At 30.5% G+C, this 23,838-nt stretch overlaps 2 protein-coding genes across 2 annotated transcripts; both read right to left on the minus strand.

Annotated features, from left to right (window-relative positions):
* Positions 1-329: 329 nt before the first annotated feature.
* On the minus strand, positions 330-1,395 carry LOC135952700 (uncharacterized). Its single transcript, XM_065502709.1, has 2 exons — positions 1,372-1,395; positions 330-1,292 (listed from the first exon to the last, which is right to left on the minus strand). Exons 1-2 carry the CDS (start codon positions 1,393-1,395, stop codon positions 330-332), a joined length of 987 nt encoding a protein of 328 aa, XP_065358781.1.
* A 6,034-nt stretch (positions 1,396-7,429) lies between these two features.
* LOC135952716 (uncharacterized) lies at positions 7,430-8,635 on the minus strand. Its single transcript, XM_065502710.1, has 2 exons — positions 8,612-8,635; positions 7,430-8,533 (listed from the first exon to the last, which is right to left on the minus strand). Exons 1-2 carry the CDS (start codon positions 8,633-8,635, stop codon positions 7,430-7,432), a joined length of 1,128 nt encoding a protein of 375 aa, XP_065358782.1.
* Positions 8,636-23,838: the final 15,203 nt, after the last annotated feature.

Here is a 23,838-nt window from a genome sequence, read left to right on the forward strand (position 1 = left end):
TTTTGAAATGAATAAATACCCTTATAATGTTTACAAAAAACTATACACACTAGCAAATATTTTTTTTTAAATCCATTTGATTGACTAACAATTACTGGATTGTAATAGTATGAATAAAAATTCCATTGTATAAATATATTTTTTACAATATTTGTTTTATTGTGAACTAAATAAATTAATTATATGTATATTTACAAACAAAATTAAGATGTTGATAGATATTAATTGCGAATATATAGAAAAAGGTACAAAGTTGAGAATTGTTTAAAGAAAAGTTCAGGAAACACTTAACTAATGGCACTATCTAATAAAATAAATGGAAAGCCAATCTATTTCTTTTGAGCAGGCAAGTACTTGTGGTTGGGAGCTTCAACGCCAAAGCTAACATTAGAAGCAGAACCTTGGCTACCTTGGAAAGATTGTTGCACGAATTGCTGTTGGTTGCTGCTGGCAGATTGCACAAAGTTGGAGCTGCCACCGAAAGAAGGACCATTAACTGAACCACTGGAGAAAACAGGAACATTACTTGAGCCACTGGCGAAAGAAGGACCAACTGAGCCAATGTTAACGGGACCACCACCAATGACCGATGTGACGGGAGCGATACCTTCATCGGAAATGCGAGTGGAACCACCCAAGGCATCGTATTGGGCTTGGATTTCTTGTTGAGCACGGTTGGCTTCTTCTTGAGTCTTGTACTTGATGAAGTAAACTTCGGGTTTGTGGGCCTTTTGTTCGGTTTGAACGGCAGACAATTGGCTTTGGATGTTGGCAAGGTCGGGTTTCTTGGACAACACATAGATGACAGTCTTTTCTTCGTTGGAAGCTTGAGCGCGCTTGAGAGAGTCCAAGTTAAGTTTCAAGTTTTGGCTTGGGGCCTTAATGAACACAATGCGGTAGTTCTTGCGGAGGGGTCCAGCTTCAACACCAAGATCGTTTCCGATTTCTTCGGTTTCCTCAGGAGCAGAGTGAATGTAGATATCCTTTGAGACAATGGTTTGTTGTTGAGGTTGATAATTGTACTGAGAGGAGGAAGCGACATGAGCAGTAGGAGCATATACAGCTTGTTGTTGTACGGGAGCAACATACTGAGGAGATGGGCCAGCAAATTGAGGAGCTGATGGAACATATTGTTGGACAGGAGTAGCAAATTGTTGTTGAGTTGGACCCTGTTGGCCTGAGTAAATGCCATTGTTACTTATTGGTGCTGATGGACGGAATGTTTGTTTTACATCTGGTTGTTGATAGTTGTAGCCAGGTTTGGCTGCTGCCATTGCTACCAAAGCAAAACACTATAGCAAAAAAAAAATAAAGTAAAATTTTAACATTCCGAAAAGTGCCTTTTAATAGTCGAGAATATGGCACACTTACCATAATTGTTACAAATGTATTCATTGTAAAGGTTGTTTTGTTATTCCTCAACTTGTTGACTGAATGAAATGTATTGTTGAACTGATGCTATTTGCAGACCTACCAAATACTTTTATACGATTTTTATTTTACTCAATCCTACACCAACAAATATTCAACTAACAGCATCTCTGTAACTGAACTGTCTCAAAAATTATCACAAAACTTCCATATGTAGATGACAATGACCAAATCATGTTGATGTAACCATTTTCAAAACATAATATTTGTTAAATTTTTGTTGGAATTGCAAAACTTTATTTTTATACGTTTTATATATTCCAATATGCATAAACATATGAACAAACAAATAAACAAACGCACAAATACATATCTAGGCAAAACTAGTCTCCTATTAATAATTTAATTTTTTTTGGAATTTAAACTGGATTTTATTTTTCATTCACAAAAATTTCATCCACATATTATCTACTTCCCCCATTAAACTGTTTAGTTCATAGTTCCATCTCATATTTTCTATTAAGAGATTAAGTACTACATGCAGTTGATTGTCGTATATTTTATTTTCTGGTATCCGGCAATTTAGTTTTTGTGCAAAAACTAAATTAATTATTTGTATTGGGTAAAATTATTAGAAAATCATTACAATTCAAATTTAATATTCGTTATACAAATTATTACACGAAATTGAATATGTCAATAATTTTAATAATCACACATCTGACAGCAGAATTTTACAACTCCGATTTCAAAGATATTTAACACAGTTATTATATGTACATACATATATTGAAAGTAAATAAATATAAAGACAAACTCTTTTCGTTCCAAAAATACAATTTCTTGAAAATTAAAAAAATAAAACTTAAAAAACCCTACGTATAGTCAATTTTTAAATTTATTAAACGTTCATACAACAAATTTTGTATGGGAATTTTGTTTTATAAACATTTTATAAATTTAGGTTTTTACCCTTAATAAGCAATGACTATGTGTCATATATATCAATGATCTTCATCTCAAAAACATTCTTGAAAAACACATACACAGAAAAACTAATCGAATAATGACCAAATATTTCTGGTGCGGCTGAAAAATTTACGATGAGGTGACACAAATTCGGATATTTCATTCGTAATTCTTTTTTTCTCAACTGTGAATATAATCGATCTATTCGATTGGCTACAAATTTGATCATCACCACTGTATACATAATAATAACCAAACTATATTCTATATTTCCCCCATTCCAAGGTGTTTTGAGGAGTGAAGTGGTTTTGTTTCGTATAAATTTTTTTGAAATCGAATATTTTTGACTAAATTGTCTGACCAAACAACCGAAATATCATAGTAACACTGAATTCGATGAACAATAAACACTCTGTGCTTTTTTTATTGAATGCGTGAAAGTCTCTTGATAAACTGATTTTTACAATATTTTCAAATTGATATATTTATCTAACCAGAACCCCCTGCCGCAAGTTTTGCAAAAAAACATAAACGATGACTTCAAAAAATATAATTGTTTAGCAAAATGGCAATAAATGCCAATAAACTATGTTTTAAAGACTATAGAAAATGTGGTTAGTAAACTAACCACCAAACCGCAAAGAGTTAAAGAAAAAGTCCACAAAGTATTTAATTTTCCAAAAAAAGTAAAAAAAAATATGTTTTGATTTGCAAAACATTTATTTTGATTGATATCCAACTCGCATCCCGCTACGCGACCAAGAAGCTCTTCCAGGAAAAGACCTAAACTGTCTTTTGTGAAAAAAGGACCAATTTTGAAAGTCAAAATAGCTTTGAATTTTGGAAAATTTAAATTTTCTTTTCCGAATGATTGAATAAAAAGCTATCAAAACTATTTGGGACAAATTTTGCAAAGTAGATAAAGACAAACTATTTATTTTTTAAATCTGTTCTAAATATGTCCATTAATATTTATTAAAGCATACATGCAAAGTTCTTGCTCTCTATTGAGCATAAGTTTCCGCGAAACGGAAGTCTCAAACATATTTGAAAGTAGTGATAATGATGACAGCCAATTTAATGACGATAATCGAAAAGCTTTTTTCGAAATTGAAAACTACAAAGAAAAGCGGGTAGATATTGATGAAGATCATGTTGCTATTCCAATAGTGTCCAAAGATCGTTTTCAGCTTAACATATCGCACTTGATCAACAAGAAGGTATTAACCAAAAATTTCACTTTTTTCGAGAAATTAACTAACAACATCAATATCTATCTGCTGTAAAAATTTCAACGTATTCCGATTAATCTTTCATCTCGAAAACAACATTTGAGACCATTTTCGTGATAATGTAGTGACTACTTTTATACAACAAAAAGCTATTATTTTAAGTTAATACAAAAGTTGAAATAGAAATGCATCGTATATTTTCATAAAAAATGTATTATTTTGAGTTGCGCCTTCATTCAAGTTAAAAATAATCAAATTGTTCTATTTACTTATATTTGGTGGAATTTTGAGTTGATACGGTTTTGTTGATAAATTTGGTTTTACTTTATGATTTTAATTCGAAATGTGACTCTTTTTATAATAAAATTGTTCACATTTTTTCAGAAAAATGTTATTAACTCAAAAACTAGATTTTTTTTGCAATAATTGGAAAAATTTAAAAGAAAAACAATGTAATTATATTTTTAAATGGAATTTACATACTATGATGTATTCAGATTTTCAAATTCTCTTAAAATGTAACCACAAACAGTTTTTAACCTCTACTGAAAATTTTAAAATTTTGAGTTAATACCCTCTTGTTGATCAAGTGCGATATATCCCTGGAAACTTGCGATACAATTTGTCTTAAAAGAATTTGGAAGCAATTATGGTTGCACAAATATTTCTTACAAAAAAAAAAATAGAAATCAATAATTTAAGAAGCATGAAGCATTTTATGAAAATATATTTGAAAACTATCCAAACTAGTTATTATTTCAAGAATAATTATCATTTTCGGTCCCTGGGTTTAAAAGGTCTTAACATGAAGCGATAAGGAATAATTTAACTGAACACGAAAATTCTGCTTTCAGTTATCTCTCACAGTTTAAAAGTAGTTACAAAGTTTAAATTTGTAGTTCACGTTTAATTAACTTTAATGTTGAGTTTTAAAAAAGTTAAAACTAACTTATATTGGACTTCATTTGTAGATTACAGAAGCTTGAAAACTATTTTTTCTTTTGATGTGGTCTACTTTGAAATACTGTATCTCACAAAACATCTGTACAAACTCAGAAGCACGCCACATACAATTGACCGTGTGAAAAACATGAATTTTCCAAATTTAATCCAGCAATAGTTACGATTGACATTGTGCTTTGTTAATGGTTATAGGAAATGCAAGACGAAACGGTACACCTTTGGCGGAACAATATTACCATTCGAACAGCACATTCCCGGGAATTCCTTAGGGAACTTCAAAACGCTGCAATATAAGCAAAGTTCGACGCATTTGCCAAAGCCGTGATTCGCTTTCTCTTTCCGTTTCTGCGGCTCTAGACGTAGATGCCCTTTCGCGGTTTTCCTCAAGACGTGATTCGCGTTCTCTTTCTGTTTACACGTCATGACGTGAATGCCCTTTCGCGGTTTTCCTGAAGACGTGATTCGCTTTACGCAGCTGTTTAAGCTGCTCTTCTTTCCCTGATCTTCCGTTATTGATTTGGTTGTGTTTTTACCAATGCCTGTTTTTTTGTTGGCAGTTTTGTAAATTTTCACTTAAAATAATTTGTAGGAAAATTTTATTCTTGCAAAAAATTCCAAAGCAATTGTTACTTATTAATTTGATTTAACTTATTGCTTTTTAACTGATTAACAGAAAATTGCAATTAACGCAAAGCAAATCAAACGCGTCAGTGACTAAATAAAAATAAATTTTATTTGAATAAAACCGTTTATGAATCCACCGTTATTTTAGATTTAGATTTCACATGGAAATTCTTATTCATGCATCTAATAGGCAAGAGTAAAAAAAATTGTTCATCATCGATTGATAATATAAAAGAACTTTTATAGTACAATGTTGCACTGTTGCTAGGGAGCAATAATGGGGGGACAGTGCGTTGCCCCTCAAAGTTGGTCACCTCGGGTCTCAATTTTTTTACATAAATCGCCAAAAATCCATTTATGATCCGAATGAGCTGAAATTTTGAAAATAAATAAATAGTCCTTGATCAGATCTAAAAATATGCTTACAAGTGTAGGTTATCTCTATTAGTTGAAGAGATATTCAGGTTTATTGATTTATTTTTTTTTAATTTTGATCGATCTTTTTATGGTTTCTTATATATGGCGGGCCTACGGAGGGTCGAATTTTATTTTTAAAATATCAGCTATATTGGCGATAAAATTCTAAATAAATTAAAAAAATCGTGCTAACAGCTATCTGTTCCCTATAAAAAGTTTGGAACTTGTAAAAATGGCCGTAGTTTTACTTTTGTAGAAAAAAATTTTTATACGATCCGGAAAGATAACTAATGCAAAAGCATGTAAAGAAAATATATGAAAAACGTACAAATTTGTCAAAGGGGGCAAGGTTTGTGGAACTTCTGAGGAGTAACTAAAGGCTTTTTTATGTAAGTATTTGATACTGTTGAAAACACTATGACTTGGGGATTGATATTTTAGTAAAATTTAATAATTTTATAAAATTTTTGCAGTTCATTTACCTTAAAAACTAAAAAAATATAATATGATGATTTTCCACGAATAAAAATATAAAATTTGACATAATGTAAAATTTTAATGGTTAAAGATATCATAACAAAATTTGGAACCAATATAGACTCAAATGTCCTTAAATTAATGGCATTAGAATTTTTGACATTTTTTATTCTCAAATATCGAAATTCCTAAAATGGGGAAAATGTGTTCCAAAAACTGAGTTTTTTCAAAAAAGTGCCTACTGTGACCTTATTTACCGTGTCATAGTAAAAACACTTAGCAAGTACTTAAGAAACATATGGGGTTATACAAATATGGAGCTTTTTCGTGGATCCGTGCTTTTTTTTTAAAAAATTGGCCAATTTTGGATAGTTCTGGGGGGTGATATGTCCTCTTAAGTCAGCCAAATTTTTCTTCACAAGCTTTTGCATGAAGTTATCTTTCCGGATCATATAAAAAGTCTATATAGTCCCGCAGACATTTTTTTATTCCTTTCTTCACTTACAACAAATCATTCGCTTCAAAGTACACCACTGTGAATTAAAATGATGTTAAGCAACGTACAGTCTGGCATTTCTAAACGGCTGGCGGATAAGGAGTATTTGAGTCTAAGTTATTAAAATGGGTCTTACAAATGTTCCAGCGCTATGGGGGCTAAAAGTAGCGTACCTTCGACCTTTTATATACAGACAGAAGAAGATTTTATAGTTTAAAACTTAAAATGCGAGTTGCAATTTTTCTGGACCGGAAAAAATTTTCAGTAATGAAAACATTGGAGCGGAATCGATAAATCCGAAATAACTAATTTCTTGCCCGTTTTAAGATGGATTCTTTCCATACTGAAATTTTGATTTATTAAAATATAAACCAATCTCGGGTGAAAACATGGGAACAGACTGTGAAAATATACATCACTACGACAAATTGAAAGCCATTAAATTAAATGATAAGCTAATGAATTTTTAACTCAAGCGGATGTAGCGAATCCATGGGGGAAATTAGAGACCATTAATTTCATATAAAACCACAATATTATTTTTAGTTTTCAATAAATTATGAAATTGATCAAAATAGTTATAATGTTTAAAACAAACTTATAGTTATAATGTTTAAAAATATTTTTTTAAAACCATTTGATTGACTGACCACTACTCGGTTATAGCATGAATAAAAAGACCATTGCATAAATATATTTTTAACAATATTTGTTTTATTGTGAATTGAATAAATTAATTATATATATATTTACAAACAAAATTAAGTCGTTGATAGATATTGATTGTGAAAATATAGAAAGAGGTACAATGTTAAAGAGGAGTTGAGGAAACAGTTTAGTAACTAATGGCACTATCTAATAAAATAAATGGAAAGCCAATCTATTTCTTTTGAGCAGGCAAGTACTTGTGGTTGGGAGCTTCAACGCCAAAGCTAACATTAGAAGCAGAACCTTGGCTACCTTGGAAAGATTGTTGCACGAATTGTTGTTGGTTGCTGCTAGCAGATTGCACAAAGTTGGAGCTGCCACCGAAAGAAGGACCATTAACTGAACCACTGGAGAAAACAGGAACATTACTTGAGCCACTGGCGAAAGAAGGACCAACTGAGCCAACGTTGACGGGACCACCACCAATGACCGAGGTGACGGGAGCGATACCTTCATCGGAAATATGAGTGGAACCACCCAAAGCATCGTATTGGGCTTGGATTTCTTGTTGAGCACGGTTGGCTTCTTCTTGAGTCTTGTACTTGATAAAGTAAACTTCGGGTTTATGGGCCTTTTGTTCGGTTTGTACGGCAGACAATTGGCTTTGGATGTTGGCAAGGTCGGGTTTCTTGGACAACACATAGATGACAGTCTTTTCTTCGTTGGAAGCTTGAGCGCGCTTAAGAGAGTTCAAATTGAGTTTCAAGTTTTGGCTTGGGGCCTTGATGAACACAATGCGGTAGTTCTTGCGGAGGGGTCCAGCTTCAGCACCTAAATCGTTGCCGATTTCTTCGGTTTCCTCAGGAGCAGAGTGAATATAGATATCCTTTGAGACAATGGTTTGTTGTTGAGGTTGATAATTGTACTGGGAGGAGGAAGATACTTGAGAAGTAGGAGCATATACAGCTTGTTGTTGTACGGGAGCAACATACTGAGGAGCTGGGCCAGCAAATTGAGGAGCTGAAGGAGCATATAGTTGGACAGGTGTAGCAAATTGTTGTTGAGAATATTGAGCTGGAGGAGCGGCTACTTCAATTGGCTGAGGAGCGAATTGGGGAACTGGTCCTGGAGCGGGTACAGATGCAACATAGTTTTGCTTGATTTGCTGGCTTTGAGACTGAACATTGAATGAGGTCAATGGGGGAGCCTGTTGGACTGAGTAAATGCCACTGTTACTAATTGGTGCTGATGGACGGAATGTTTGTTTTACAACTGGTTTTGGTTGTTGATAGTTGTAGCCAGGTTTGGCTGCTGCCGTTGCTACCAAAGCAAAACACTATAGTGGAAAAAAGTAAAGAAAAATTAGAACATTCTGTAAAGTTCCTTTTGATAGTCGAGAATATGACACACTTACCATAATTGTTACAAATGTATTCATTGTAAAGGTTGTTTTGTTATTCCTCAACTTGTTGACTGAATGAAATGTAATGTTGAACTGATGTTATTTGCAGTTCTACCAAAGACTTTTATACGATATTAATTTCATTAAGTCGTACACCAACAAATATTCAACTAACAGCATCTCTGTAACTGATATGCCTCAAAAATCATCACAAGACTTCCAAATGTAGATGACAATGAGCAATCATGTTGATGTAACCATTTTCAAAACATATTATTTCTTTTAATTTTTGTGGGAATTGCAAAACTTTATTTTTAAACATTTTATATATTCCAATATGCATAAATATACAAACAAACACACAAATATGTAGGCAAAACTTGTCTCCTATTAATAATTTTATAATGTTACGATTATTTTTTCGGAATTTAAACTGCATCTTTTTTTTTTGTTTTCTTTCACAAAAATTTCATCCACATATTATCTAACAATATCTACCCAACAAAATACTATGAATTATTTAAATATTTTATATTTTATTTTAATGGTAGTAGTAACAGCAGACACTCTCCCATTGTTATCCACGGATGAAAACAAATATACCAGTTAACATAGTTTTTTCTCCGGTTTGCTGTCACCTTGAATAAATATTTAGTTTTGTTTATATTTTATATGCGAAATAAACTAAAACCATAAAAAATAACAAAATCATAACAAACTTTAGGTTTTATTACAAATTCCCATATCCCTATTTGAATATAAATAACTATGACGCGGGCTCGCTCGCAAATGTTGCTAAGAAATGATGTAGATGCCTAATAAAAGAAAGATCATTTGCATATTATTTTAATCTATTTCTTTGGGTCACTTTTTATAGGTATTTAGAGTGTGTGTATGCATATTATGTTTAAAAACTAAATGCAGACAAACAAACCAACAGGCTTACCTGATTGATAGTATTTTAGCCAAAGCATTAACAATTAAAAAACAAGTTTATTTTTATTGCATTTATAAACTCTTCTTTAAGTTTGTTGTCTGAAGAGTTGTGCTTGTTAAGCTTCCGTTTTTTGGGTGGTGATATTACAGTTTAAAACTGATACCTTTAAATATATATCAATGTTTTTGCTATTTTTTTTGGAATTATTGCTTAATTATGTTAATCATTTGTTTATTATTATTGTGTTGGAATTTAAGACCATTTTGTATTTTATAGGGTTTGACTTGAAAAAGAGGGTGTTGAAGATAGGATCATATTTCTATTCAAATAAGTAATACAGATAATCGTTATTCTGATACTAATGATCACCTAAATTTTGATTATTATTTATGATTTATAGTGAGGTATTGAAGAATTTTTGTAGCTTCCTATAAATGTTGCAGTTTAAATGTGTACATTAGTAGGAGCCCAACTAGCCCAAATTTTATGCAGAAAAAAGCATGGGTATGCGTTAATTTGTTCCTTATTGTTCAAAAAATAATATTTTGTAAAAAACAAAATTAAATGTATAAAAAAAATTACAATAAATATTTTTTTCTTCAGCAGACAGACAATCCGACGGATATGCTAATATGTCTTCTAAGTTCCATAAGAACCCTTATTGGATCTACAACCAATATTCTTGAATGAGATTATAATTGAAGTGCGTAATAAACATATTTATTCAAGGTTCAGCTTACTTATGCAAGGATAAAAAAACTTGTAAAACGTGGAGATTGAAAAACTTGCACTGTTCGTTACGACTATATCATTTACATGTGCCTATGCTATAAGAATTCATCCCAAAACTCACAGAAAATTTTTATTTTTGGATTTTTTATTTAAAATTTCAATAAAATATACCACCTGGTATTGTATATACAATGTGTTCGTAAAATGTTTGTCCAAAGTATACACTAATTCCCCAGAATTTGTTAACTATGCAATGTACAATTTCAATTTAATTTTGAAGATAAATATATGCCATTCAAACGGAATAAAAAGAATCCTTTAATATATTTGAAAAAAACTCATTGTCTGATTTTTATTTTAATATAATATGTTTAATTTACCATTCACATGATTGTAGCAATAATATATATGATTGTAGTAATTAAGTGTTTGATTGTGGCAACCATTTTTGAGATGTATTACTTCACCATATTTTGTTCTTCTCGGATTATGGTTATCAAACTTTGAGTACAACATATGAGATTATTATTCATCATGAACATGATTACCATAAACCTATATTTATTTACTACAATAATATATATGATTGCTACAATTATGTGAATGGCTACCTCAATCATTGTAAACATGTTTAAATGCCTATGATAAACATGTAGATATAATAATTATTAGATGATTTTAATTGAGTTTTGTTAGATAACTTACGAAAACAAAAATAATTGAAAACGGATTTTCCTCACAATGAAAACGACAAATAGCCGGAGCTTAACAACTTTGGTGATCACATTTGGAAAATTAGGTGCTCAAAATGAATGAAAAAAGCATACAAAAATTACAATTTTCGCTATACGATAATTACTAACTTCAAATCGATATATCTTTGATTCCTAGATATGACCCAGCGAAACGTCGGGAATATGCAACTTTTTTTTACCGATATAACTTTTCAAAATTTCTAATAAAATAATCCGATTTTTCTAAAATTTTCAGCTTTCGATTTTTAGATGACGAAGGAAAATTAGGGCAACCTTACCATACATTGCACATTAGGTCAAATGACACCTTTTTCTGTGCAAAAGTGTTAAAATCGAAGTGCTGTTTAACATTTCTTTTTGTTGTTTTTTAATTGGAAACACTTCAAATAATAGACTCCTATTTTTTGTTTGACTTAATTGTCAAGCACCGTTACACAGCTATGCGTCAAAGTCAATAGATGTAATTTTTTTTATAAATGTTATTGCAATTTCAGTAGTGCTTGCTCAACGTTAAGTGCGTGTTTCTCGAATTGTGTTCGTAATAATTCATTTGTATAAAATGGAAAATAAAGAGACAAGTAAGTATAGATGTATTTAATTAAAGCTGCTTTATATATATTTCGCTATACCTTAAAATAACTCATTTTCCTACATAACCTCAAAGCGGTAAAATTTATCCAAAACCTTGACTTTTCGTAAGCCATAAAAAATTTGGACCCCATTTGACCTCTTTCAAATTTTACTAATAGGTTAAAGAATAATCAATGACTTATTAGCAATTTATTTCAAAATGCGATTTTTTGCGTTTTAGGAGTAATCCCTCTTTAATTCTGGTAACCTGTGAATAAAAAAACTATTTGAAATATGACGAAATGAATGCACAACAAAGGAAAAAATGTATGCCATTTTTAATTGAAGTTAACATATTTTCAGATGAAGTAGAGAAGCATATAACGAAAACAAATATTAGTCTAACACCCACCATAATTTGGTACATATAATTTCGGCCTAACGACGAAGCCTATTGAAACTGGCTGACATCCCCCCATTATTCCACCTATCCCCCTTACAAAAGTCCTCCGGAAATTGGACTTTATCGGTCATAAATGTTTAATTTATATAGGTACCAACAAAAACTTCGCTCCAAATAAGTTTTATATATACGGAATTCATTTCGCCTAATTTTCTAATGATCGGTCCATAACTAATCATAGCTCCCATATGAGACCAGCTTCCGAAAATCACTTTAACGTTCATAAATCTCTTAAAAATGTTGGTATACATATAAAATTCAACAGAAATAACTTTCATATAGAAATTAATCATACGGCTTAATTTCATAGCGATCTGTCCATAATTGGTCATAGTCCACTTCCGAAAATCACTCAAGAATATAAATTATTCAAATTTTAAAAGAAAAATGATAAAAGCAAATTAGACCCTTGCCACAGTTTTGTTGCAATCTATTTTACTGCATATTGCTGAAAGAATTGTTGAGATGCAATGGAAGCGGTGAAGACGAATTTTCCGACTTAATATAAAGCTGTTGATATTTCAGATCCATTAATTTCCACATAAATTTTAAATTGGCGCTTACAAAAGCGGAAACGTTCCAAACTTCCACCTGAAGTAATTGAATTATTATGCTGCAGTGAACCCATGGAAGAATTTCACCTTAGCCACCAAGACGATGAAATTAATGAAAGTGAAGAGGACCTTTTTGATATAAATTTACCAAATAAATTAGATTTAAGCAATTACTAAATGTTTTAGTATAATTAAAATAAATGAATGAATACAATGTATTGTGTTTGTATAAAGGATTAATTTTTGGTCATTAGTGGGTTAAATTCCATTTTTTTAATCCTTAGTTATGAAATTCTTACAGGTTTTGGTTTGAATAATATGATTTTGTAGTCGTTATTAATTTAGCACAGAAAAAGTGGTCATTTGACTTATAGTGCATTGTAATAAAATGTGTAGTCTGTTTTTCATTTTCAGCCCATTGGATTCGTCAAAGTAACAAAATAAAATTAGTTTTCGACGTTATTAAACGATATTTTTAATTTTCAAATGAAATTCTTTGCAGATTTGCTATTTTGAAGTAAAAATATATGAAAAAATAAACAAATTTTTGAGATTTATAAAATCCGGATTTGTAAAACACATACGAGCTTTTTATATAGCCAGAGCTGCGTGTAATGTTTTAGTGGTTTTTATTAAAAGTAATTTTTGATTTTGTATGGAAAAACAAAGTAATTATTAAAAACATAGTTTTTCATTGGTGTAAACGTCATATAAATTTAAAATTTAATTTAAAAACATTCATAAATAAATATTTTATCGCACAATAAAAAGTCTTTATTTGCACAAAAATTCAACAGAAGACAGGCATTTCAAACTGTAAATTGTAAGAAATAAATTGAGGTATTTTGCCGACCTTAACTATTAGATTAGATTTCGCAGAACAAAATGTACTTTTTTCCTCATTTAAATTTTTTGAGAAATTGAGTTTTATTTATTTCCCCCCTTAACTGCAAGGATTTTGAAATTCTTGTGTTTTGGTTTAGTTTTAAAACTTTTTTGTATCCTTATCTGATCCTTATCCGCTGATTACAAATATAAGTTTAAAAAAACTTAAAATTTCCCTTTTTAAGTCCATCCAAAATAATTCGTTTTTTATGTCAAATTTATCATTAACTAGCTGTCCCGCCAAACGTTGTTCTGCCATAGTTCACAGAAAGTTTGAAGACTCCCACTATAATAGTACTCCAGATATGCATTAATAAATGTTTACTTTGTATGGGAGGTGCCATGCCCATTATTCCTATATAGGTTAGTTGTGAATCTAAACTATCCAGATACCCACTCAAACACACACAACAAATTTCATCGAAATCGACCCAGCTGTTAAGGAAGAGTTTAGTTACTAACACACGTACAGAAGAATTATATATATAAACATAACATAATGGCTATGAAGAAAAGGCCTTGTTAGTGAGGAGCAAAAATTTCACTACGATATACGAGTAATAGAGGAACGATATCAACGATATCTGCCATATCATATGATGGCAGATTACAGCAAGAATCTTTGTCGAGATCTTAAGCAGGTAGAGCTGCTAGAAAAAAACTAATCGTAATCAGCACTCCCAATTTAACCAAAAACAATGAACAATGAAGATATCTGGAAAATGTTGGTGTATTGGCCAGTGTAATATTTTGATGAATGTTTTTAAATCTGATCTAATATATGTATACACAGAAAAAAGTTTCAACATAAATATTATGATTTGATTTCATTGATTTCAATTCATAACATTTATAAATTATTTCTTAAATATTAAGATTTTTTTCATATTTTATGTTTTGAATTTAAATCTAGAAGGCTTGAAAAATATAATTTCAATTTCATTTATATTTTTATGTTATTGAAAAATGGACACAAACCAAACTTTGAAAGAGTGAAGATTTTAGATAAGGAAAAAAGGGAAAATAAGAGATATACGTTGGAGAGCTTGAGAATACAGCAAAAATCAGAAAGTGCAATAAATACAAAAGAGGATAAAGATAATACAAATGCAATCTACACCATTGCAATATTTTAGTAATAACAACAACTGTGATCGAATAAGACAAATTTGCTGTGATATTTTATTTATTTTTGCATACATTTATTTTAATATTTTTAAGTTTTGTGTTGTGTTGTCCACTTATACAAAAAACTGTGATATATTTTATAAATGATGTAAACTTGACAAAAAAGATTATATGTAAGTAAATTTGTTGAATATGTAGATTATAATTATTGTTGTTATTGACCAGAATTTTCCTTTTGTATATTTATAATGTTACCAGATTAAAATAAAATTCAATCCCTGAAGAAGTTGGAAATAATACCAACGAAACGTCGGATTATATTGAAAATGATATAAATAATCTTTTATTTACATCAAATCACTGACCTTGAAAGCCTGTATATAGGAAACTATATAACTATCTATGAAAGTTAGAAATTTTCCTTGGAACATTTTTTATTTATTTTTATGATTTTCAGATCCAAACTGAGAAAATATGCGCGAAATTTATTACATTTGTTTAAGGGGATGTATGCTTAATGTTTATGGATATTTTATTATGTTTAATGATATTTTTTTTAAGTTTCAAATATTGTTGATTCATCTTAAAATATTGGCCAATATATGGCTATTATGCAAATAGTTTTGAATGAATTTATTAGGTAATGCAAATATAATGCAATTTATTAAAAAATATTATTAAATTTATGGAAAAAAAGCAAAAATTTCCGTCATGAACAATTTTATAATATTTATGAACATGTTCTTATTCTGAATGAAAAAGTTTGGGAAAAAAATGTCATGTTCGATTAATAATATTTATTACAAAATTCATTCCAATTATGAATTTCTTTTTTCTGTGTATAAACAAGTTAGAAAGTAGTGAGAAGTTTTCTTTTAAAATTTATATGGAAGCTATGACTAAATATGGACCAATCGAGATCAAATTGACATGACATGTCTTGTTTTTATTTGAATACCAACATTTTTAATAAATCTATACTCGTTAAAATGATTTTCGGATTTGGGTCTTATATGAGAGCTATGACTAATTATGGACCGATCGTCACAAAATTTGGTAGTACGAGTTCAACTCATATAAAACTTATTAGTGCTGAATTTGGCTTGGATACCTATTTTTTGGAGATTTTTATGAGAGTTTAACTATTTGCTGGTAGGACAATCGTATGGGGGATAGTAGAAATAAGGGACCGATTATAACCCAATTCAAATACTATACATGGACGGACAGGCGCACGGACATCGCTTAATCGACTCAGAAAGTGATCCTGAGCATATTGGTATACTTTAAGGTGAGTTTTGGGATAATATTTTTGCACGTTACAAACATCAGCACTAACCCAATATACCATCCCCACTATGATAATAAGTAAGAGTACTATAGTCGACTGTGTCGAATCATCTATATATATACGACAAATATAATATTATAAGAGTCGGAAATAATAGAACATTATGACAATATGGCCAATAGTTTGTGACCTATTGAGTTCTTGCATTAAACCCTTCATTTATATAATATCTATATTAAAACAATAATTAATTTTTCATAATCCACCTACACGATGTACCCATTCAATCAATCAAAAATTAAATTAATAAAACAAACTGCTAAAATGATTTTCAATGACAATGTGCCTTAAGCGAAAAGATTAAAAATTACCATAGTTCATCAACATAGACGAAATGTAATATATGACCAGCATGGCGCCAATTATTCAACAAACAAATTCAAATTTAAATATTATGACAAATAATTTTACAACACAAAAGGAGAACAGCAAAGAGATTCCCATTAAAATCATAAAATATGACTAGCTCTTAACTACACCTTATCTGTAGCATAACATAAATAAATGAAAATATATAGCAACAACTTATTGTTAACAGTCATTTACCACATACTTTACATCAGGGTTTCTCACAAGTTTTTTCTTCACGGCCCCCCTGATCCATTTCATTGAAAGCACGGCCCATTCTTATATATACTTAAAACACAAAAAAATACATACATTTGTGACCAGAGTCTTTATCTGGTTTTTGGGGAGTCAGTTGCCCCAGAACTTGTAATGATTGGCTACAACACTCAGTGACTGTGATTTTGAACCCATAGCGTGTACAAGATCGTTGGTTAAATGCCTGATGTTTCCGTAAGTGGCAAACTTCGTACAACCAATTGCATTTTACTGCTATGGCTGCTGACACAACGACCCATTAAAATGCAATTGGCTCAGTGCTTAGGAAATGTATTGGAGTGGTGGTATTCATGACATAATATTTGTTGGTTTTGATGGCTTTGTAATCAGTCGACCTCAATTGTGTATGGATCGTGAAACCACACATTTTCACTTATATCGGCTGAGGGTTTTAGAAGTCAGAGGTCGACTGTATTAAAGCCGCACGCTTCTGCTAATGTGTTCCTTGCAATACACACAATGGGGGTGATAGACGCTTTGTTTATATTCTGTGGCTGGAAACCATACAAATCTTAGACACGTTGTTAGTCAACACTAGCACATACATATGTATAATATGTATTTTTTTTAAATAAAAAAAGAAAAAGAATCATTACTCTTTCCTTGAAATCAAGAAATTCAAATTTATATTAAAAATTAAAAAATTTAAATTTACAGCCTGTTTTTATAAAATGCACTTTCTAAAATAAATTTGTATCCCATTCGTTTTTTTAGAAATTCGTCAATTTTATATTTTGCAAAGTAATATTGAGAAAATGCAAATTGGAAATCGAAATCCAAATTAATACTGACCAAATAGAAATTGAAGTTGCAATATCTAATTTAATATTGAAAAAATTATTGAATTTAAATTTTTATTTTCCCAATATTAATTTCCCCTAGAGGGCCCCACACTACCATTTGAGAACCGATGCTTTAATTAATTTGTAATCGATGCACAGTGGAATAAAAAAAGAGGGAGAATAAAAAAAGAGGGAAATAGATCTGTAACTTCTAAATTTTAATGAAATTTCCCATGCGCAAAGAGGAAGTGTGGTCGAGTTTAAGTTTTGAATTTGGACCTCATGACCCCACCAGGAGCGGAACCAGGGGTTCCCAAAGTAGGACACCTCGGATATGTTCAATTTTTAAAATTATCCTATTTCTTCGTTTGTGTTCCGATTTAAAAAAAATTACACATACAGAATGTCCTCGTATGTGCACTACATAAAACCTCGTCGTAGCTATCAATTATCTCTTATAGCTTAGGAGATATTCGCATTTAAATCGGCGTAAGGGTTTAGAAGTTACAGATTTATTTCCCTCTTTTTTATTCTCATACCACTGTGCGATGGTAAATTTATAAATTTATGCGATTTTATGATGAAATACATATTAATTATGACTTCAAGCCATATGAATATACATACGAGTAGAAACAGTAGTTACTAGATAAATGTAGTTTGAAGATTTATTTCGTTAAAATATTTAGTTTACTATTATAGGCTGCTCATGACGACATATAATTCAAGGCGAATTTATTTACAGGTAGTCTCAATTCTACAACAAATACAACAAATTTCAAAATGATGTCTTTCGATCGGGATGACAAAACCAAATTAAAACAGTGGAAAAGTGAATAAGTGATCGTATTAAACAATATATGTATGTATATGGGGGATTTCATGTCAATTTCATGAAATCGATGTCTTCCGATCCGGATGAAATTTGTAACAAGGTTAGTTCTAATGGATAGCTATCCAGAAACAATTTTTCAACAAAATCAGACTCTCTACCGGAAAAAAATTTAAAATTTTTTTTATTTTTTGTTTAATGTTTTTTTCAAAGATTGAAGGAATATCTATCTAAACTATTTGGGACATATTTTCCTAAGAAGAATAGGTAATAATTTACAGGGATGAGAAAAAATACCTACTTGCCCAAAATGTAAAATTCTGACCCCCTCTAACTTAGAGAGTACTCCACCGATCTTGTTAAAAAATTGTGTCTGAATTATAACCTTAGTGCAAATTTCATCCGGATCGGATGACATCGATTTAATGAAATTGACATGAAATCCCCCATATATATTGTTTAATACGATCACTTATTCACTTTTCTACTATTTTAATTTTGTCTTAAAAGAAACAAAATCGTTATATTTAAATTAAAAAACAATTGCAAACAGACGTTGACATACAGATGTCAGAAAACGTATTTAAAGTCAGCTGAAAATAAATTTAGGTTAAAGTATAAATATACATTGTGATGATAAGGTTTAAACTGAATTATAAATTTAAAGGTCTGACTGTAAAGACATTCGAGAAAATGGCTTTATATATTACACTACTGCTAACAGCCAAGATACTACAATAGAAAATTAATTTAAACAATAAAAAATTATTAAAATGTTAATATGACGCCTTTATAACACAAACAAATATGTAAATGATTTTTTTTTTTGCTTAATAAAACGTGTTAAGAAAACACAAAATTAAAAACATATTAATATGCTTATTAAAATTCCATCTTGAAAAATAAGCAAAATAATAAAAGAAAGTCGCAAAAAATTTGCAAACATTTGCATACATACATATGTATGTACATTATTGGGAATATATGCATTTCGATGCTATTAAAATAATATAAACTACGAAGTTTAATTTGATCTCATTTGTTTAAGTTTTTGAATATCAAGTGTGTTTTTTATTACATTTATAACGCAAAGAATTCGCACAATTTATAGGCATATCAAATTCGATTGCCATGTTTCTACGAAATTCCTCTGAACTTAATTAAAATTTATATCACTATTAAATTGACAATAATTTCAGATTTTATGACATACACTTTGTGGTTTCATTTGATCATGTTATGTAGACAGTATAAATACAACAAATAAACATCAATTGATCAAAATGACGATACATCATAAAATATTGATGTAAAACAAAACAAAATTCATGTTTATCAAAATTATCATAATAATAAATTTTAGTAGTCAAAGTAGTATTTATTGCTTTATGAGAGATGTCATAAAATATTATGAACACATTTGTTTTTTCAAAAACTAGCCATTTTTTTGCCTAAAGCTATATTATTAATTAGATTTAAAATTTTCTATTGAATTAGGGATAACATTTATCTTTCTGATCAAGTTAAAGGGTTATTTGTAAAGATATAATATTTGCGTGACTAAAGTAACTATTAAATGCCCTGTGAAAAGTGGACAAATATTTGGTCAATTCACAAGGTCTCGTACAATGTCATATTGTCTTAATATCCTAATATTTCTCGACTCGACGGCTCCGCTTCACCGACTTTTATTTATATTATTTTAGGACATTTTTTGCTTGAAAAGCAATAACAGCATTTTCAAACCATTGTGATATATTACGATATTATGACAATATGACATGATAGGAAAACTTGTAAATTGATCATTACAATTGATATCAAAATAATCAATAAAAATTCAATTAACTGTAATCTCCAGTATTATAATATACAAAACAAGCTCCGTGACCTGTCTAGGGCATCGACATGTTAAAGTGACAGAGTCCTATCATTACGGCTGCACTTCTTTGTCCGTTGCATTTTCTCTAATGTTGTATTTAAATGTTTACAGATAAAATTCTTTTGAATATTTAGGCAGATATAATGATCAGGCAACATAGTCTTAAGGTAGGGTCACACATGGCAAATATTTGCTCAAAAAAGCGTAACCACCTTTTTTGCCTCAAATTTGTTTGACGTATTTACTCTAACAAGTGTTTTGTAAGATCAAACAGCATCAACTAAAATAAAACTATTTTTTTTTGTTTTGAATCATTTAGAAAACTCCTTTTACTTAGGACAATTCAAAGCAAATATTTAGTTTTATTTTATTTGATGCTGTTTGATCTTAAAAAACACTTGTAAGAGTAAAGAACTTCAAACAAATTTGTGCTAAAAAGTGGTTACTCATTTGAGTAATTACTTGTCATGTGTGACCCTACCTTAACACTTATCTTAAATCTAAGTCGCTTTAACAATGTATGTTCCATCTAACTGGTTGCTCACCTAGACCCCATACCGAATTTCATTAGAAATATAATCTGTAGCAATAGCAAGGCTTTCAAACTTTTTATCATAAAAGCCATTGGCATCCATTGCACCAAACCGTAATACACTTTTTTAAATCTTTAATACATTTTTTAATAAAATCTTAAAAAGTTGATCTGTTTACATAAGATTTTACTTCCATTAATCTGGATTTAGTTCAAAATAAAAGGGATTTATAATTAACTATTCGGTGTATGACTTAAAAGTTAATTTTAAGCTTTTATTTTGAAATATTTATTCAAAGTATTGGCCATTGTTAGCTATAGCCTTTTCTCATCTTTCTGGCAACATATAAATTCCGAGCCAAAATAACTGCTCATCTTTAGAGGCCAAAAAGGAATCAAGCCAATATCGGATACTCTGTTTAAAAGTCAAGAGCGTTCTGCATCGATCAAAGCAAATAGTAGTCGGGCGGGTGTCATAATGGAATATTAGCCTTGTCATAATGGAATATTACATATTTGGCTTTGGTGTCGATTCGGCTGGTAGGCCAGGCTTCACATACGATATCTTAAGCTTCTGGTTATCGTAATGGATACACTTTTTTAAATAATGATTCTGTTTAAAAATTATCGTCGTTCAAGGTCTCTCGACTTCAATTTGTATGGTACCCAATTTCCCAGCTTTTGGATGAATCATGCTGCTCGCAAATTATTTGAAATTGCTGCTTCAGTAGGTCCAATGATTTTGCAAGCTCTTGTTGAATTTGACAACAATCTTTTAGATGCCTCAATTATTGGTCTTCAAACCTTTATGACTGGCCTGGATGATGTTTGTCTTCCATATCAAAATCACCACTTCTGAACAGAACAAAAAAAAAAACAACAATATATTTCAACATAAGTTCTCATGGTTATGTTAACCATTATCTGAGCATGTTTTCGACAATCTGACAACCGTGTATACGTAACTTAAGTTATTATAAACAAAAGCCACGTTCAAAAGATACGCCATCTATTCTAAATCCCGCATTTTTAAGTCATACGTCCAATAATCGTGTAAAATTAAAAAAAAAAGAAATGTTAAACATTCAAATGGGTTAGCGATGGGGAAATGTTCTACTTACTGCTTACCTCGCTTTCGGTTGACTGTAAATACATTTACTATGTATTTCGGGATCTTCTCTTACAACTTTGGTATAAAACAATTTTTACTAATTATTTCTTTCGTTTTCTATGCTGAAAACTGACCTTTCTCGTGAGCGCTTCCAATTATCGCATGTTGCATTCCCTCTGGCAAGACTAATAATTCTTAATCATCCACAACTTTATATGTCGACGTTTCCTTCAAGATATCTCTAATCAAATCGTCGTATTTTAACTGTAGTCCTTCTTGAGGAATCATCATCGACTGAGAACATATACATGTCGCATCTGTCCTCAAGGAATAGTATACATCTTGCTACTCTCGTGGAAAGATCATTCTTATAAGCAGCTAATTTAAATTTGAGTTTAATGAGATACACACGCAACTTTTTGAATGCTTCTATAACGGCTAAAACCTCAAGTTTTTAACTAGTGTATTTGCGCTCTGGATCGCTTGTGCTTTTGTTTATGGAATATACGCGATGTAAAAGGACATCCATTTATTGAGGCATAATCTAGGTTGTATTTTCTCAAAACTGGAGCATTACTTAATGTTATCTTCAGCGTATTCAGCAAATATTTCTTTATTGACTTTCATTCTAATTCACTTTTCAGTACAGATAAAAATTAAAAACAAAAATTAAATATATTTCTGAATAACATACTTATGATTCTTTAAGTTGTAGCTTTGCAAATATGGTTATTACACTACATTTACTAATAAAAAAGTAATACTAAACGAAGTGATCGAGAAACACTAGAAGTATTTCCGAACTCTATTGACTCCAATCACTGAATAGCTGTATGGGAACTCCAGCATATTTTTGGTGTAGCCTAGTGTTATCATTTCCTCTATCTAACCCCTAATTCCATCAATTAATCCAATTTAAAAAACCAAATTTATAAACTTATTTACTTTATGACATCTAACAATTGTGTCACCATATTTTATGTTATCATATCTCCCTTTTACCAAATCAAAATAAAACAAGTAAGAAAGTATAGTCGATCAAGCTCGACCATATGATACCATACAGCAAGAAGATGATTATAAATAGTTTTCTTTTAAAATGTACCAACATTTTTACGACATCTATACTGGTAAAATTGATTGTCGGAAGTGAGCACTGTATGGGAGATATGACTAATTATGGACCGATTATTATAAAGTTTGGTGGCATGACTTTTGTATATATAACTGATTTGTATTGAATTTTATTTAAATACCAACATTTTTAAGAGATTTATGCTGGTTAAAGTAATTTTCGGAAGTGGGCCTTAAATATATGGGAGCTATGACTAATTAAGGATCCATCGTCATAAATTTGGTTCGCAGAATTTGGTTTCGATATCTATATAACTCAGGTATGAGAGCTTATCTATTTTAAGATAGGGCAATCATATGGAGATCATATCGCTAGGAGAAATAATGGGCCGATTCTAACCAAATTCATTAGGCTTCGTCCTTGGGGCAATAGAAAAACTTTTAACACATTTTTAAATTACAAGGTTACAAGGTTTCCATAGAAGGACGGACTGATATTGCTTAATCGACTCAGAAAGTGATCATGAGCTGCTTGGTATACTTTAAGGTAGGTGTTGTGACAACATTTTTGCACATTACAAACATTAGCACTAACCTAATATACCCTCCCCACTATGGTGGTGTAGGGTATAAATATCAAATAAAATTTTCGAAGTCATTAACAATACGATTTAAAATCGCTATCAGTTCCTACTGTATTTACACCAACATATTAAACAATCTAAATTTATCTAGTTTTTATTTCTTTCTTTTGTTTTATTGATAACATTTCATTGACAAATTTATGCAAAAATTATGCCAAATATATGAGATGAACATATGTTGGATCGTCTGCCAATTAGCCAGACACAGCCATACATAAAACCTTATTTTTTCAAAAAAAAAAAAAAGAAATATTTTCATTTTATAATAATTTTGGCCAATATATAAAAACTGAACTAGACACAAATAGTATAAACAGTTACATTTTAATTTTTGTCTTGTAAACATTAATAGATTTCAAGGAACCCTCTCCCATAAATTCGAA

Source organism: Calliphora vicina, chromosome 1 (genome assembly GCF_958450345.1).
Source record: "Calliphora vicina chromosome 1, idCalVici1.1, whole genome shotgun sequence".
Lineage (NCBI taxonomy): Eukaryota > Metazoa > Arthropoda > Insecta > Diptera > Calliphoridae > Calliphora > Calliphora vicina.

What these genes read in the sequence shown, in the direction of transcription:
- LOC135952700 (XM_065502709.1), bottom strand. Translation starts at nt 1,395, where the DNA reads ATGAATACATTTGTAACAATTATG. An exon ending in ATACATTTGTAACAATTATG is followed by an intron (nt 1,293 to 1,371) that starts GTAAGTGTGCCA and finishes TTTTTGCTATAG; the next exon opens with TGTTTTGCTTTGGTAGCAAT.
- LOC135952716 (XM_065502710.1), bottom strand. Translation starts at nt 8,635, where the DNA reads ATGAATACATTTGTAACAATTATG. An exon ending in ATACATTTGTAACAATTATG is followed by an intron (nt 8,534 to 8,611) that starts GTAAGTGTGTCA and finishes TTTCCACTATAG; the next exon opens with TGTTTTGCTTTGGTAGCAAC.